The 17,458-nt window shown below is 48.6% G+C and overlaps 1 protein-coding gene across 3 annotated transcripts in view; it reads left to right on the top strand.

Moving 5' to 3' along the window:
* The first annotated feature begins 5,737 nt into the window (after positions 1-5,737).
* The window catches only part of ARNT2 (aryl hydrocarbon receptor nuclear translocator 2), a 197,879-nt gene continuing 186,158 nt past the window's right edge, over positions 5,738-17,458 (top strand). For all 3 annotated transcript variants that reach the window (XM_057724319.1, XM_057724320.1, XM_057724318.1), the window contains exon 1: positions 5,738-5,871. In XM_057724319.1, coding sequence (XP_057580302.1) covers positions 5,841-5,871 — 31 coding nt within the window. In that variant the 5' untranslated portion in view covers positions 5,738-5,840. The remainder of the gene's footprint in view (positions 5,872-17,458) is intronic.

The raw sequence follows: 17,458 nt of genomic DNA, 5'->3' as shown, positions 1-17,458 counted from the left end.
CTTCCTTCTAACCCATAACGCACCCACCTTGCCCAGGATGCGAACATGGTACACACATATCTCTTGCCGTCTCTAACCTTTAGTTGCCTAATAGATACAATAAGTAGAGAGAACTGGAAAGTTTCAAAGGTTTAACTCTAAATGACACACTAGGTGGTTTTTCAAGTTCACCTCTAAAAGTCTATGACTGTGTTTAAAACAGGTAGATATTCAAACGACCAAAACCTAACCCCTCAATGAGTGAGACTGACCATTTGCCAAATGTGTTCTTAAACAGAAACAGATTTCCCTCTAACAGTGTGACCTACAGGAAGGGAAGTCATTGTCACCTGTCCTTTATTTGTGGTAATTTGCATGCTAACGATTGAACAGTCACAGACCAGTTGGTTGGATGATGAATTTAGTCTAGACGTGTTGTATCAGAGCAACCTGTGTGGATGCCAACAGAATGTCGGATGTCACTTGTAAAGAGAGATTACTCATTAACTCCATTAATGCACTTGGCATTTTTAAACAAATATTACCTCCATAAATATATAACATGGGAAAAGATCCAATGCACATAGTATTACCTGCCAAAACATCCAAAGAATCTTGTTATGCTGGAAAAGAAAATTGTTGTCCTTTGTGAGGTGGTTTCCAAAACGGATTAATGCTAACAGGAAACTAGTTATCTATCAAAATATGAATAATTTCACACAGGTGGTAATTCTTCACTAATAAAGCCAAATCAAAAATGCCTGAGCCTGTGAAATAGTAGTGTCAGAGTGATGTGAAAGGCAGAAAGTGCTGCACAGAGAAGAGGAGTTGTTATAATTCCTGCTGGAAGTGGAGTCACTGAAACTGTTCTCATGCACTTGGAGAAACGGAAGACTCACACTGCACAGAGCGCTAAGCAGTGGGTAGAATATCTTTTTTCATACTCCTTTCCCTCTTGTTCTCCAAGAGTAACTGATGTAGCTTTTAATGTGGATTGGCACTATGGTTACCAAGGGGGGAGCCGGGTGGGATGAACTGGGAGATTGGGACTGACACACATACACTACTATGTATAAAATAGATAACTAATGAGAACCTACCATACAGCACAGGGAACTCTACTCAGTGCTCTGTGGTGACCTAAATGGGAAGAAAATCCCAAAAAAAAGGGGGACATATGTATATGTATAGCTGACTCACTTTGCTGTACAGCAAGAAACTAACACAACATTGTAAAGCAACTATACTCCAATAAAAATTAATTTAAAAAAAAGAAAAAAAACTATAGCAACAAATTAAAAATAAAAACCCAGCCAAAAGGAGTTAAAAGATAGAGCTGCTGGGGTTCCCTATCTCTGGAAGCGTGAGATGTTGCAGAGAGAAGCAGCATTTCATTCTGTGTATCCTATCAAGGCGGTCACAGAGGGGAGGCATGGCAGGTTACATGATCACTCACGTCTGATAAGATACTCAATCACTCACTCCATAAACACTAGAATACTTCATATAGGTCAGGATATGAGCTAGGTTCCAAAGGAGGGGGAAAAAAATGAAGGCAGTAGCTCCAGGCTTAATGAAACAAAAAACATATTAAAAAAAAAAACCAATCCTTCACCTCCCTATCCATTTGACCTCTGACACTCATGCTCCACCCTCCACCAACAATTATGCTCCAGAAAAGACCAGTACTTGTCATTTCTAAAAACACCACGATGCTTCCTTTATGCCTCCCCCCATGACCTTCGACTCATCAGTCACCATTTGTTGATGGCCAAGCAGTACTCCATGACTTCTTCCACGGAGGGGCTGCGTATCCCTCTTTTCCTTTATTTTCGCACATATCTCACTGTACTGGGATTGATTTTTTTAAATTTAAATTTATTTATGTATTTATTTTTTGGCTGCGTTGAGTCTTCGTTGCTGCGCACAGGCTTTTTCTCTAGTTGCGGAGAGTGGGGGCTGTGCTTCATTGCAGTGCACGGGCTCGTCATTGCGGTGGCTTCTTGTTGTGGAGCACGGGGCTCTAGGCGTGCGGGCTCAGTGGTTGTGGTGCACGGGCTTAGTTGCTCTGCGGAACGTGGGATCTTCCCGGACCAGGGATGGAACCCGTGTCCCCTGCATTGGCAGGTGGATTCTTAACCACTGTGCTACCAGGGAAGTCCCTATGAGAATGTATTACAGTGAACGTGTAATGAGGCTCAAGGTCCACTGGAAGGTGAATCTTCAGCCATCTCGGTCCTAGTTGGTTCTAACCAGTTTTTGTCACGTCCTATGGCTATGTTATTCTTTTAAAGGTTTTGCCCTGCCCCCTTCCCTCCTGTTTTACCAGTACGTAAAGAAATTCAGGCCTCGGCATGAGAGTGTGAGAGCAACTTCCAAGAGACAGACATCTCCAGGGAGGAAGATTCTGCCTGTCCCATTATGGTCTAGTCATTGTCTCCAAACTCACTCAATCATAGCCAGATGCTTTCCTCTTGGGGCCGAGTGACTCTGGCCCATGCTAAGAGGAAGAGTTGTGGTCAGGCAAGTGGAGCAGTCTTATGGTCCCACACTATGGCCAAGAGTAAACAACAAACCTCAAATCAACATATCTCACATTTAGCGTTTATTGTTCTACCAACAACCAAAAAAAGCTTAGCTAAGGTCTGTTCGGTCGTTGTGATTTTTGTCAGTTTCTTCTTGAATTCCTAGTAGCATTTGCTATATACATTTTCAGGTCATGCTTCCATTCCTGGTCTCTTGCTCTCTTAAAGTTAAAAGATAACAATTCCTAGGATCATTATACATTATACAATGCAAGTCCTGTCTCTCATATCAAAGGCATAGGAAGCAGAGGTAAGGTGAGTGCTTTATCCCCGCCCAGTGTAATCTGCACTGTGGCCTGCAACCCGAGTTATTTCTGGGAATACTGTACCCAGAATCATGTGCTACGGGCCCAGCGGGTCTGTGTTAATTTTTTTAAAAAATGCAAATCTCAGCTTCAAAAGCAATAGCCTCCTTTGGAATTTAAAAGAGTTCTAGGTTGTTTAAAGGTTGAGTGGAATTCCTGAGCCTGTTAACCGGTCACAGTCTACTAACTCTCATAATTAGCACGAGACCACTGTACCGTGCAAATGCCACTCAGTATTCAACAATGACTAACCGCTGCATTTCAGACTGTTTACTTAAGAGTGGGGGGTTTTCACCCACAATTGGTGTTTCTGGGTAGTTACCAATTTAACATCGAGAGACGAGAGAGAGGGTGAGGGCCCAAATCACCTACTCCTCTATCCTTTCACAGCACCTTCCCCATTCCAGCCTCCGCCTCCCCCCCCCCCCCCCCCCACCAAATCCCAGCATTGTGGGTGACTCCGTTCCAAGTCTTGTCTGGCTATTGAGCTGTGTGACCTTGGGAAAGTCACTTCCTTACCCTGAGCTTCAGTTTCCTTCCCTGCAAACTCTAGGGGCTGAATTGGGTGATGATGCCCCAGGTCCTTTCCACCTCTAAGGTGTGCTGATTGCGGGGGGGGGGGGGGGGGGGGGCGGGGAGATGAAATGCCTCCTTCTGTGTTAAAACTCAGACATATTTATTATTTACTGAAAACCACAGCATGACAGACTCCAAGCAAACCATGGGAAGTGTCCCAGCCCCTTGTAGCTGTCCACATTCTACCTTTTATTGCCATGGACAAATACAAGAATAAGGATTAAAGATATTTGCAGAATAACATTTTAGAAAAATGGGCAGAGGGCCAACAGTACAGTTACATATATGTGTGCAGGTTGGTCATGTTCACTACTATTTTATTTTTTAGGGAGACTATTAAAAATGTATTTGTTTGGAGATAATACCAAAATGAGCCACATGGGGTGGGAGACATGTGAACGCCGAGAAGAGGAACTTGCTTCCTTCTAAAGGGTGTGGAAAGTTGGAAAAGGGAAAGAGCTTGATGGGAGCGGGAGTACACTGATGCTGGGTGCTGTGTGAAGATGCGCCAGCAGAGACAGAACTGCCAGTGGGGAGCAGGGCCTAAAAGGGGATTGTTCTGGGTAGCAGAAACATCGAAGATGGATTTTGAGCTTGCTTGAGGGGGAGTGAGTGAAATAAGCCTCCTCTTCCACTTACCCTAACAAATCTTCCGTCAAGTATACTGTGTATTTATTAAGTGTGCGTGGGTATTTGAGTGTGTTGCCATTTGGGAGTAGGTGAAAGAGAGGCTAAGCTCTCATTTGACTGTTGCAGAAATCAGGGGCAGCTGCTTGATACAAGGATGGGGTGGTCCCAGCCGGTACCCGAGTTGCTCTCTCTCTCCCCCTCATCATCTGTTTGGGCCTGGCCCATCGTGATGCCGGATGCACATGTGCCTTAGTCTTCACTTGAAGTTTCCTTCTTTTCCAGCTTTCTACATCCTGCTCATTTCCTCACAGCCTAGTTGGTGCTTTCCTGACTACCCCACGCTCTCTCTGCCCTCATTCATTCACCAGTGACCACAAGGCACCCCAGGCAGCTGTGTGCTTCTTGAGTGCAAATACCTTAGTTTGCTCCTCTCATCAGCACCCAGACTAGAAGTCTAGAGAGGGCAGAGCCCCTGTGGCTCCCCTGCCATGGTCTGCCCAGTATCTAGCTTTGTGCCAGGCACAAAGCAGATATTCAATTTTGTGGAATCGATAAACAAATGAATATCATTAAGCGCCTATTAGTCAAATCAACAGTGACAAATACTCCCCAGAAGACAATGCTTATGTGAAAATACATCCCAAGCGTTTTTTCTCTACCAACCCCTTCCCACTCCTCCAGATGCTTCTTCCTAAGGAGATAAGACTGTCGGATGTTTCTGCAAACATGTCCACATTTAGGGGCCTTCTTGCCTTTTGTGGCTCTCACCTGGGATGTGTTCATTCTTCCATGGAACCTTCACAGGGCACCTACGAGGATGCTGTCTTCTTCCTAAGAGCCATTCTACTGTCGAGCAGAGAAACCATCCCTCCAAGGCCCTACAGCCCAACTTTACCAGAATATGCAGACAAAAGCATTTAGAGACTCTTTTAAATGCTCAGGGGGTTGTATAAGTCTCCTGCAACAACTTCAGGTGATAACCAATGACAGTCCCCGCGCAAGAAGGAAAGCAGAGCTGAGAGTCTCTCTCCACGCCAAATCATTCACGATTTCCCGGGCCGGCTGCCTCTGCCTGGGTGTTTGCTGAGTGCGCTCGGCAGCTGTCCGTGGCCTTGGCCTCGGAGGTGCCCGTGGCCTTAGGAGTCTCGGGCCCCGGGAGCCGAGCGGCGCGGCCCTGGCATGCTAAGTGGGCAGCACTGGGGCGCCTTTGTTTCCCTCTGTTTCCGCGGACCCGCTTCCCTCTGAATCTTAATGGACTTCCCCCCTCCCTACCCCACCCCACCCCGCCCGGCCCTCTGGCCTGGGGACGGCGCCCCTCCGCGATGCGTCCCGGACACCCGGGGTGGGGGGAGCCCCGGACCCAGCCAGAAGGGAGGGGGCGCGCCTCCAGCCCGCGCCTGGACAGGCCGGGCACCCGCGCGGGCCCGAGGGGGCGGCCCGCGACTCGGGGGTCCCGCCGCCCGCGGCCCCAAGTCTCGCGGTGCTGCGGCCCGGCCCGGGGAGCGGCGGCCCGGCGCCCCCCGCCGCGCGACAAAGGCTGTAGCGGGAGGAGGAGGCCGAGGAGGGGGCGGAGGCGGTAAAGGCGGGGGCGGCGGGCGGCCGCGGCTGCGGGAGAGCGCGGAGGAAGCGCCCGCCCGCGCCGTCCTTTGTGTGGCGGCGGCGGCGCCGCCTGGGCCTGCGCCGGCCGCGCCTGCCCCGGGGGGCGCCCGGCTCCGCGCCGCCCCTCCTCGCCCCCGCCCGGCGCGCGCCCGGCCTTCCCAGCAAGATGGCAACCCCGGCGGCGGTCAACCCTCCGGGTGAGTAGCGGCCGCGGGCCCCTTCGCCCGGCGCAGCCCGCAGGCCCTGCCCGGGGCCGGAGCCGGCCGGAGGGGCTGGGCGCGCCGAGAGCCCCCGGGAGCGCGGAGCCGGGCGCTCAGCCCCCCCTCCCCGGGTGGGGTGGGGGAGCGGCTGTCATTCTGCGCGGCAGCCTCAGCATCAGCACCAGCAGCCCGCATCTTCATCCCGATCTCTGTCCCATCCCGTCTCCGGGATGCGCCAGCTCTGACCCGCGGGCAGCGGACTCTGGCCTCGCATCCCGGGAACCAGAAGGGCTAGTCCAGGATCCCCTTAAGTTCCGAAAATACCCACCTTTGCCTTCCCCATCCAACGCATTTTTCTCTTTCGGTCCCAGCCCCTGTGGCATCAGGCGTCAGCGGGTAGGGGCGGGTAGGAGGGTGCCGCGCTGACGGGGAAAAGTTTGGAGCCAGGATTCAACAGGGTGGAACTCCCCGGATGCTCCTCTGCCCGCCCCGCTCCCCAAGGGCTGGTCCTTTGAGCCCTTTGCCACTAGCTACTGTGTATCCTAATGTTTGGTGGACACACACACACACAGACACACAGACACACAGACACATCCCTCCGTCCCTGTAGAAACGCCGTGTGGAGAAGCCCAGGCCGATTCAACATCTTCTGCTTTCTAAGGCTGACCTGTTCGCAAGGTGCGGTCTGTGACAGATGTGCTCATTGAGCAGATTTCAAAAAATGGGAAGAGGTCATGATCAAGTGGGAATATTGACCTGCTTTGGAATTGTAGGAGGGAAATTCTATTTTAGTTGGGAAAATGCCCTACCTTGTGAATAGGACAGCCTGAAGGGTGTCCCAGAGTGGAAAGGGGGACACCTAGTCTGACTGTTACAAAGTTTTGGGTGTTGTGCAGTGACTGCCATGGCCATGGCATGGTGCTAGATCCCTGCGGAGGATTCAGGGAGAGTCAGACAAAGGCCAGCCCTCAGGTAATTCCTGGTAGAGGGAGGTCATGGGGTGGGGGTGGGGGGTGAACACCCACAATGCCTAGCAAGGGAAGAAAAAAAATGTGTCATCAGAGTTAGAAGTGAAGGATCCCTTCCATCTAAAGTGGTAAAGGAAGGCTTTTGAAGATTGGACATTTTATTTATTTATCTGTTGGGCCCCAGGGGCATGTGGGATCTTAGTTCCTGGACCAGGGATCCAACCGGGGCCTCCTGCATTGGAAGGGTGGAGTCTTAACCGCTGGACCACCAGGGAAGTCCCAAGACTGGACATGTTAGGACTGGACTCTGAAGAGTTGGAAGGTTCAAATACACAGAACCCGGTGCTGAAGCTACTTGCATGTAGGAGGAGTGGCGTTAGTTATGGTGGACTTCCTCTGAGCATGCGTAGATGCCAATGCATGGTTGGGGCACTAGGTGTATAAGAGGGAGTAGTGGAATATCACACAGTATGGTCTGGCAGCGGCCAGGCTTAAGAGGGCTTTGAAGCACAGGGTAAGGTGTATGGACTCTGCCCTCCACATTGAGCGAGTTCTCCATGGTATTGAATAGGATATTCACATGGTCATGGTACTTGCAGAAGATCAATTTGTTAGCTAAGTTGAGGTACCATAGAAAGGAGGCAGCAAGACTGAAGGTAAGGAGGCTGGGTGGAAATGAGGCAGGTGCTGGGGAGGTAAGACTTAGCGGCACGGGCTCGGAACACAAAGAGGAAGGACAGCACCATTGGGCAGGTGAAGGAGCTCAGACTTACACTGCTTAGATTGGGGGTAAGGGGGAAGGGGGAGGCCTAGGAGACACGGAGGTGAGGAGTCTGAGAAGTTCCAAGGATGGAGGTTCCATTAGCAGAAGTAGGGAGTCTTGGGAGGAGAGGTGAGTTCTCTGTTCAGAACGCTGAGTTTGAAAACAGCTGTGCCAGTTTGCTTGTGACTGAAGCCTGCCATTTCAACCTGTTCAGCTGCTTAAAACTCAACAGCAAATCGATCGATTTAAATGTTGTGACATAAGAAAAAGCAAAGGAAGATAAGTGAGGATATTTTAGTCCAATATAGGTTTATATTGGAAATAGGAATAAAATCAGAGGCAATGTACTATATACGTACACACACACACACACACACACACACACACACGTACGTACCATTATATTGCTGTTTAAGGTGTTTTGTCCATTGCATGGTTCCATGAGCTAAATGGAATAAACATGGGGCAGCTGCTGGGCTTGGTGGTGCTGAGTGCACAAATGCCTGTGCCTTGGACTGTGGGACACTTGAATGGAGCAAGTGAAGGGGGTTGTTTTTATTATTTGTAAACTCCTGGCTTGCTTGATGGACAGTGACGTCTGTGTCTTTTCTCTGTTGGCAGAGATACCAGAGATCTTGAGTGTGGGGAGGACTTCTTAAGGGAAAACTCTTTGAGGGGGTCGCCTTTTCTCTTACCCAGCCATCTTTTCTTTGAGTGGTCCGCCGCGGTAACACTCCGATCTGCAGGGCAGGTTGTTCTCGCTCCCTGTGAATCTCGAACTTCTTTGGGGGAAAGGGTGTGGTTTCAAGGGATACAGCTGAATGTTAGAGCCCAGAGAGAGGTTTCAGATTTGTCTGGCAGTTTACAACCAAGAGAGGCAAGGTGCCCGAGCTGGGTACCCAGAGTGCCCCTCCCACAGGCACGAGTCACGTGATGCTTGAATGCCTCCTCCTGCCTCCTCAGCTCCCTCCCTAGATGTTGTTGCTTTGCAAAGAATAAAAGCTTAGTAAACACAGGCAAAAGGACTGGGAGGCACCAAGGTTTATTTCTGCTGCCAATCTGTGTCCAGGGTACAAAGGTGACAGGCCATCACTTCCCCACCCAACCCACTTGTTCCTTTTTCACCAGCTGACCACTGGATACCAACGGACCTGTTTGCAATGACACTTGCCTGTGATGTACGGCAGGGACACTGTGGGGTCTCGGTAATGACAGATGAAGTTGGAATCGTCATACTGTCATGTACTCAGGTGATCTGAGCCAGGTTCAGACCTCCAACTTGCCCCTTCTAGGTCCCCTGTTTGGGTTTTCGGATTCTACCAGTTACTCTGGGGGAGGAGTGGTCTTTGGAGAAGGAAGGGCTCAGCTCCCGAAGTCCTTCTTGTAGCATGTGCCCCAGCAGTCCTGGTCTGCTTCCCATCTCCTGGAGCCTCTGACCCTTCCCTGCTTCTAAGTCAATTGCAGTCTCTACCTTGTTGCTGATGCTGTGGTAGTGACTGATTTTCTCTATTCTTTCTAGATAGGAACCACTTACATCCTCTAGACTGGAGAGTGGAGCTCTAGAATCTTCTGTTCCGTGCACATATATTATTTGTTTCCCTTCCTTTGGGTGGTATTTAAGCATTTCTGATTTGTGTGCAATAGCGAAGATTTGAATTAGTTTCACGCGTGAAGAGGTGTGTGCAGCTGAAATGGCACACTATGGAAAGGGACTGTTTTTCCAACTTCACTGTTTCCACCTTAATCTTTTGTAACTTAAGCATGAGGGAATCAGGTACAAATTCAGACCAGTCATCATTAGGAATTGCGTTATCAGAGCACACTCAGAAATGAGTATTTGCAGAGTTTTAATGTCTTGCACATTTTTTTAAACTTAAGAGGTATGTTTTAAGAGATTTAGAATTGCTATTTTTTTTCTGAAATCAATTATTAGATTTTTTTTTTCCCTCCAGGTTTTTGGTCTTTGGCATTTTAGTTTGGAATTGACTGTATAGTACAGAAGATTCTTGGCGCAAATTGCCTTAGATGGAGGGATGTTTGGATCGATTCAACAAACATATTGAACACTTCTGACCTACCAAACACTGTGCAGGGCGGAGGGCAATGTGAAGATCCGTTCCTTAACCTCTGGGAGTTCCGAGTGTGATAGGGGAGGCATCAGTAGACCAAGTTTATAACAGAAGGTGGCATGAAATGAATTTGACTAGGTGGGTATGTATCATGAGAGCAAGCCTTGTAGAGAGGTAGCCTCTGAAACTGGGCCTCTCAAAAAGAGAGATTTGGGCCTATAGAGAATTTAGGAAGGGTCGCTGAGAGCTGGGGGTGGGTGGGTGCATTTGTGATAGTCTGGGGAACCGTCAAGTGGTTGTCTTCTCAGGGACCCAGATGGACCCCCAAGAATGATGGGGTGGTGTTAGAGCTTTGGTGAGATGCTTGCTGTGATTGCAGGCTGCCGTGCAGCACTGCCTCAGCTAGAGGTGGAAAGCCCAATAGAGCTGAACATACATGTCCAGTTTCTTTGCGCACTGCGTTTCCTGGTGTCTAGAAGCCTATTGATTGCAAGATACATCATTATTTTGTGTGCTTGTTTGAAAAAACTGGTGCCAATTCAACTCTGATATACTATCAACTGTAAAATGCTCCTCCATTTCAGTGATGTTTTAGAAAGTCACATTTAGAACCAGTAAAATGCCATGCATTAAGAAAAAGTCAATTTTGCTGCCTGACCACTTGTATGTAAAACATATGGTCTTTTTTTCCAATAAAAAATGATATAAGGTTTGCCCTTTAGTCGTGCCAGGGAGCCCAGTGATGAACCAATAGCCTTTTAGCTTCTGTCAAAAGATAGGAGTGATATCTGAAAAAGAGATTTATTTATTCCTCAGTCAGTATTCATTAACTAGATTGTGTCAGTTACGAGGTGCTGTGCTAGCTTGAAGTTGGGAAGAGCTGGGCAGGTTCGAGGACTCAGAACAGGCCAGGGTGGCCGGAGGACGGTGGGTGAGCAGGGGTGATGGTGGTGTGAGAGGCTGGAGGAGGGGGTAGAGGCCGCCGCTCATGGGAGGCACGGATTGGGGTAGGGGGTTGAGATTTGATTCTGAGGGCAGTAGAGAGCTAGAAGGGCCTTTAGCAGTGGAGGCACGTGATCCGACCTGCAGTGGCTGCTCTCTGGAGAGCAGACTAGAAGGAGGCCAGAGGAGAAACAAGAGTCCCGTTAGATGTTGCCGACGTGGATGGGGGTAGCAGTGGGTGTGGAGAGGAGATGGAGTTGAGATGTATTGGGGGCCAGGACGCCATGCCAAGCAGCTCCAGGGGTACCAGTTACCTCCTTGGCCATCCTTGCAGTTGGGCACGGCATCTGCAGCAGCTCTTTTTTGGGGTGGCACCATAACTATATGGTATAGGGTTGCAAGAAGGTGCTGATGGGGAAGGATGAGTCCCAGCTTTCTGTGCTGACCCCCGGGTGGTGGGAGGTGATGGGAAGATAGTGAGGCACTCGTGACAGGGGTGTGCAGAGCCTCCCGCATTGGACGGTTGGGTGGAGGTACCCAGGAGACGCGGAGGTGGAGCTGCTGGGGAGGCTGTGGGCCATGTGGGCCTGAGGGACCTGGGCTGGAGAAATAAGCGAAGAGCAGCGTCTCTAAGTGCTTTCCTTGGGGAAAGTGAGATCACAGAGAGTGGAACACTTGGACCAAATCCCCTTAGTTCCCCAGCAGCGGCTTCGTGGCTGCTTCGTGGTCAGCCTCTGCTGAGATTCACTAAGATGTGCGGGGAAATCGTTTCTGTATCTTTTCCAGATCTATTACTGCACTCATCGTGTCAGCTTTGTGCTGGGCTGTCCTTGGGAAAGGAACGTCCAGTAGAGTTGCCCAGGAATGGGATACGCTGCTTGGGGAGCCGAGGAGGCTTTCACACAGAAGCGGGTAGGAGCTGCGATCGTGCAGGTCAAGGCCGGTGGGCTAGTTTAACATGCAAAACTTCTTGTTCCATGAATAAAAATTGTCTCCCCCTTCTAGTCAGGCCATTTCCCACTTGAGGGCTTTTGCTTGTGTCATGTTCCTCTTCTTGGGATGATTAACTGCTCTCCTGTCCCTTCCTCCTCTCTCCCACCCCCTCCCCACACCTAACCATTTCCCCATTCGAGTCTGTTTGTTTCCTTCTGGCCTGAGCTTGAATGCTTACTCCATGGAGAAAGCTCTCCTGATCCCTTTATCCAGATAAAGTGTGCCTGTAATGCACCCCACCAGGGCCCTGTAGGGTGGACTTGGTTTAATTCCCCTCGTGGGGGATCACCTAGTTATTCGATCCATGCCTGTGTCTCCTGTGGGTCTGGTAGCCCTGTGAGGGCAGGGCAGGCATGCCTCACTGAGGTGGCCCCAGCATCCACCGTATTGCCTCCTATACACCAGGCATCAGCAGGCATCCAGGAAGGTTTGCTGATGAGTGAATATCTGGACGCCAGGGAATTGCGTCACAGTTTTGTATGTGGCTGCCTTGAAATGCCCACTTTGAAGAAAAGAAAGCATGTGCACTGTATTTGTGGATCTCTGAAACCAGATAGACCAGGGCTGTCTAATTTAGATTCTCATTTTTATTGGTGGGAACTGATTTTGATCTGAAAATCTTACCAGGATAATTTGTCCCCAAACCAGTGCCTTTAGACTTTATAATAAGGTAAAGGAGCCTTGGAAACACGCAAATATTATCCTTCTCCCCAGGAGGGCAGGGCAGACGGGTAGTAGCCTGGAGACCCATATCCCCACCAGATTCCCTGTGAAAGTCTCACAAAGGTCCTCCCCTTTTGGGGCTTCTGCTCTGTGTGCGGAGCTGTTGCTGTGGCTTGTGCAATCACCAGCAGTTACAGATAAGGTCCCTGGGCTGACTCTCCATTCAACCACCCCTCCACCCCCCGGCTCCTGGAGGGGCTGACATGGGTCCGAGGAAGCCAGCATTGAGGGCCACAGGCCCTGGAGTTGGAAGCCCTTTGCAGACAAGCAGAGCCTGTGTGGCTTTCGAGACTAACAATTGGTCCATTTTTTCAGGGAAATCCACAAAAAAGCAGAAATGTTCACAAGTAGGTAGTTCTTGCTTTTGAACATTGTACAGAAACATGGGGCATCTCTTACTGCTCTGGTTGTGTTGTGAGAGTAGCTAAGCAGAGCTGGTGGGGGATCTTCTCCTAGCCCCCACTGAAGAGTTGGCTTCTTCCTTTCCCATAATCACTTTTTCCCCAAATACAACAAGAAAGATATGTGTGGATTATAAAATATTTGGAAACTATATGAAAGTGCTAAGATAGTTCTACTCCCCACTATTGATAATTTTGCATATGTTGTTACAGACTTTTAAAAAAATATTGTAAATCAACACAAAATAGAATTGTTGTGAATATACCATTTTCCCCCCGTCATTAATAGGAGCAGTGTATCCTACCAGAGATACGGAAGTGTTGTGTTTTATGGCCCTGTCTTAATTTATTGACTTAGTCTCTTATATTCAGGCACGTAATATTTGGTGTGCTTTTCCATTTGTCAGAATTATATACAACATTGTCGTATACATCCCTGTATGTAAATATATAATTACATGATTTTTTTTTCCTTAGGGTCACTTCCTAGAAATGGTATTGAATAGTCAAGTGGGTTGGTGTGGTTTTTTTTTTAAAACTTATTTTATTTATTTATTGGCTGCGTTGGATAAATGACTGATTATTTATCAGGAGAGCTACGTAGCTGTTCCTTACAGACGTCCGTAGATGAACGGGGTGCCAGACTTTGAGGCAACAGCAGGCCTGACGTTCATCATGCCCCGACTTATCTTATTCACAGCTGTCACCAAATGCTATTCTCTTCCTTCTCTTGGAGCCCCTCTGAGCGGGCCGAGCGGCAGAGCATCTAAGAAGCCTGGCACAGGAGGGGCCAGAGATGGGTCCACACAATGCTCATCCGCTAGGGGACATTCCTGGTTGTCACAACACCAGGGGTGGGTGGGGAGCTGGGAGGGGAGGTGGCATCTTGGGGGTGGAGACCGGGGACGCAGCTGAACATCCTGCAGTGCACAGGGCGGCTCCCGCAGCATAGAGCCATCCAGCCCCAGATGTCACCAGTGCCAGGTTGAGAACCCCTGCTCTCCAGGGACAGGACTTCTCGGAGGCCTCTGGGCAGTGGTACCGGGCGGGGTGGGGGGGGGGGTTGGCCCAAGCTGGGAAAGGAACCCAGGAGTTCCAGGGGGTGCATGGCTGGCCCCCGAGACCACCCCTTCAGAATCAGAAAACATGGTGGCTTTAGGGACAAGATGGTACTTCTCAGAAAATTATGGTATCCATAATGGAAGTTAATTTAAATGTGAAATAACAGAACTGCCCGAATTTGTTATTATTATTTTTAGAACAGCGTTGATGTTTCTATCACATCAGCAAGTTTGAAACGCGGCATAGCCTGGACTCATTTGCCATAATTTGATATGCTTGATGGATTCCAAGTCCCCCAAAGAATGAAATGAATGAATGTGATCAAGGATCACAGCTGTGTTCTCTCTCTTTGAAAGCATTTCACACCAGAAAACTTCTAATTCGGTTCAGCCAGCTTTCCCCGGGCACCCCTCTGCCCGCCCCCCTGCATAAAGGGTGCAGTGCCCAGTGCTGGGGGAGGGGGTAGAGAGTTGCTGGGTGAAGTAGGTTGGCCACGTATGTGTTCAGCCAGTCTCCACAGCAGGCAGCGTCTGGACAGTTTTACGCAAATGACTGGCAGCTTACTAGGGGGCAGGAGAGAATGTGACCCCCACCAGCTCCTCCCGAAGGGCAGAGAGTGTGTCACAGCGGGGGCTCAGGGGCACCAGAGTGTGCACCTTTTCCTAAAGTCAGCCTCACAAACCACAGGTCTCTGTTTCCCGCTGCCCGCCCGACATCTCTGTCCACGTGTCCCCCACATTTTGCAAAGCCAGCACCTCCCCCACGTCCCCTGTGGCAGTGAATGACACCACTCTCCATTCACTGGTCCAAGCCCGACAGTAATTATTTTAATTGCTTATCCACCTAATTAAACAAATATTAATTGAATGCCAACTGTGCGCGCACAGTGGTGTGCAAAGCCAGGCGTGGTCCGCGCCCCCACGGGACTCACTGTGGGGAGAGTCGGCCGTTTATTAAACAGTCACGTGCACGATTGTGTTATTAAAGTAGGTGTCGGGAAGAAAAAGGTGTCTTTGTGTCCAGATGCAATGGGAAACCATTGAAGTGCTGTGAGCAGGGCCGTGATGTGCCAGGAGGTGGGTTTTGAAGATCTCGCTGGCTGTTGAATCAGGCCGGCCGGGTGAAGGCGTCCATCCCCGCCGTCCAGGGAGGGGACTGCAGAGGCCTGCTCCGGGTGGCAGTGGACCTGGAGGGCAGCAGGTGGACCCCTGAGACATTCAGGAGGCGAAGCCAACAGAACCAGATGATGGATCAGACAGAGCTGATAGAGGCGGCAGTGGCGAGATTCCCGATTCAGTCGCAGGAAGGGTAGGGTGCCAATTCCCAAGACAGGGAATGTTGATGAGGTCCTGGTATTTGGGGTTATTTTGGTGGAGGTAGCAGGAAGGTGACGGATTTGTTCTTGGACGTGTTGCACTTAAGGCATCGTGAGTTCAAGGCATCCAAGCGGGGATTTGCCAGAAACCTCGAGTGGCCTCATTTCCCTTAGAGTTGGGATTTTTTTTTCACTGCAGTATCCCCAGTGGCTTGAATGAGGCCTCCCACGTAACTGGTGCTTCATAAATATTATTGAGCAAACGAATGAATAAATGGATGGATTGATCTCCAGGTCCCCCAAACTGAGAACCACTGAGAAGCAGCATGACCACTACAAAGTTCCTTTTTTGTTTTTAGTAACTTTTTATGCTGAAGTAATTTCAGGCTTACAGAAAACTTGCAAGAATAGTACACAGAACTGCTGTTTTCCCATCATCTAGATTCCTCAGGTGTTAACATTCACCACATTTGCTTTACTAATTTCTCGAGTTTTTTTCTCTCTATTTTCCTGAACAATTTGAGAATACATGGTAGACCCGTTGCCCCTTTTAATGCTAGATACTTCAGTGTGTGTTTCCTAAGAATAAGCACATCCTCCTATAGAACTACAGTTTATGACCAAAATCAGAAAGTTGGTGGGACTTCCCTGGTGGTCCAGTGGGTAAGATTCTGCACTCCCAATGCAGGGAGCCCGGGTTCGATCCATGGTTGAGGAACTAGATCCCGCATGCCTCAACTAAGAGTCTGCGTGCCCTAAAGAAGATCCTGAGTGCCGCAACTAAGATCCAGCACAGCCAAAATAAATAAATAAATAAATATTTTTTAAAATGTTTAAAAATCAGGAAGTTGGCATTAATATAACAGTATTATCTAAGCCGCGGACCTTATTCATATTTTACGAATTGTTCTTCATAGCCAAAGCCGTTTTTTTTTCACTCTAGGTTTAATCCAGGATTACAAGTTATGATGTCTCTTTAGTCTCCTTCAATTCTGGAATAATTGTTCTGTTGTTTTTTGTTATTGTTGCTGTTTTCCCTTTCATGGCTTTAACATTTTTGCTGAGTACAGCAAAAATGTAAAACATCCCTCAGTTTGGTTTTGTTTGATGTTCCCTCACGATTGGGATTGTGCTTTTAAAATTTTTATCAAGAACACCCCCAAAGTGATGTTATACCACAAGGCTGCCTTCAGCAGGCATTACTTAAAAGTGAGTCTCTGAGTTGATGAAGTCAAGGTCCTGTGCAGACAAGGCTAAGGAAAGGTGATTAGTGGTTCCACATGCCATTCCCTACTTACTTGGCAAACCTTTTTGGGTTCTATATACCATATATAGGCAGCTTCAGATGTCTCTCGTCGCGTGCAGGTCCCAGGGTTTTTTTTTTTTTTTTTTTTTTTGGAAGACTGTAAGGGTAACACTTTCCTAACTAAATATCAACTTCACTTGACAAGTAAAATAATTATAATCTAACTATGTAAGGATTATCATATCTTAAATAAAGTCAATAGGGAGCTGAAGTGTTTAATTACTAACTTTTCTGACATAAAAATTGGAAAGCTTTTCAGGTAAGTTGCTCATGTGGAATGCCTGAAACAGGCGGCAATTAACAATCGGATCTTCATTCAAACAGTAATTAGTGTGTGATTTGTCCTGTTCTTTGTGGCTGGTGCAGAGCCAGGTTTAGATGTGTATTTGTGTTTGTTTTAGGAAGTGAATGTGCTGCTTCTTCTACAGTCCACTTAAAGTTTGTATTTTACTGTGACTTCATAAAGAAAGACCTGGTGACTTAAAAATCAGATTTTGGGGGGTACGTAATTGGCCTGCAGAAACTTGCGGAGTTTTTCCCAAGGTCTGAGAATCCCCCCTGCTACCCCCTCCCTCTCCTCCTCCTCCTCCCTTCCCTCTTTCCCTCCTCCCTTCTTTCTTTCTCCCTCTGCATCTTCCTCTTCCTCCTCCACTTCTCCTCCTTTCTTCCATTTGTCTCCCTCCCTCCCTCTCTCCCTTGGTCCTTCTCTCCCTCCCTGCTCCCCCTTCTCTTTCAGCAAAGACCCAAAGGAAGCAGACAGGATGGAATGTCAAGTCACCCCAGTAGTTCATGCTGGGTCATCTTTATTTTATTTTATTTTACTTTATTTTATTTTTTTCATTGGGGTATAGTTGTTTCACAATGTTGTGTTAGTTTCTGCTGTACAGCGAAGTGGAGCTCCCTGTGCTATGCAACAGGTTCTCATTAATTATCTATTTTGTACTTATTATTATGTATATGTCAATCCCAATCTCCCAATTCATCCCACTGCCCCCCCTTCCCTGCTTGGTGTCCATATGTTTATTCTCTACGTCTGTGTCTA

This window comes from Hippopotamus amphibius, chromosome 2, assembly GCF_030028045.1.
Source record: "Hippopotamus amphibius kiboko isolate mHipAmp2 chromosome 2, mHipAmp2.hap2, whole genome shotgun sequence".
NCBI classification, from domain to species: Eukaryota; Metazoa; Chordata; class Mammalia; order Artiodactyla; family Hippopotamidae; genus Hippopotamus; species Hippopotamus amphibius.
This window is presented reverse-complemented; position numbering and strand designations above follow the sequence as displayed.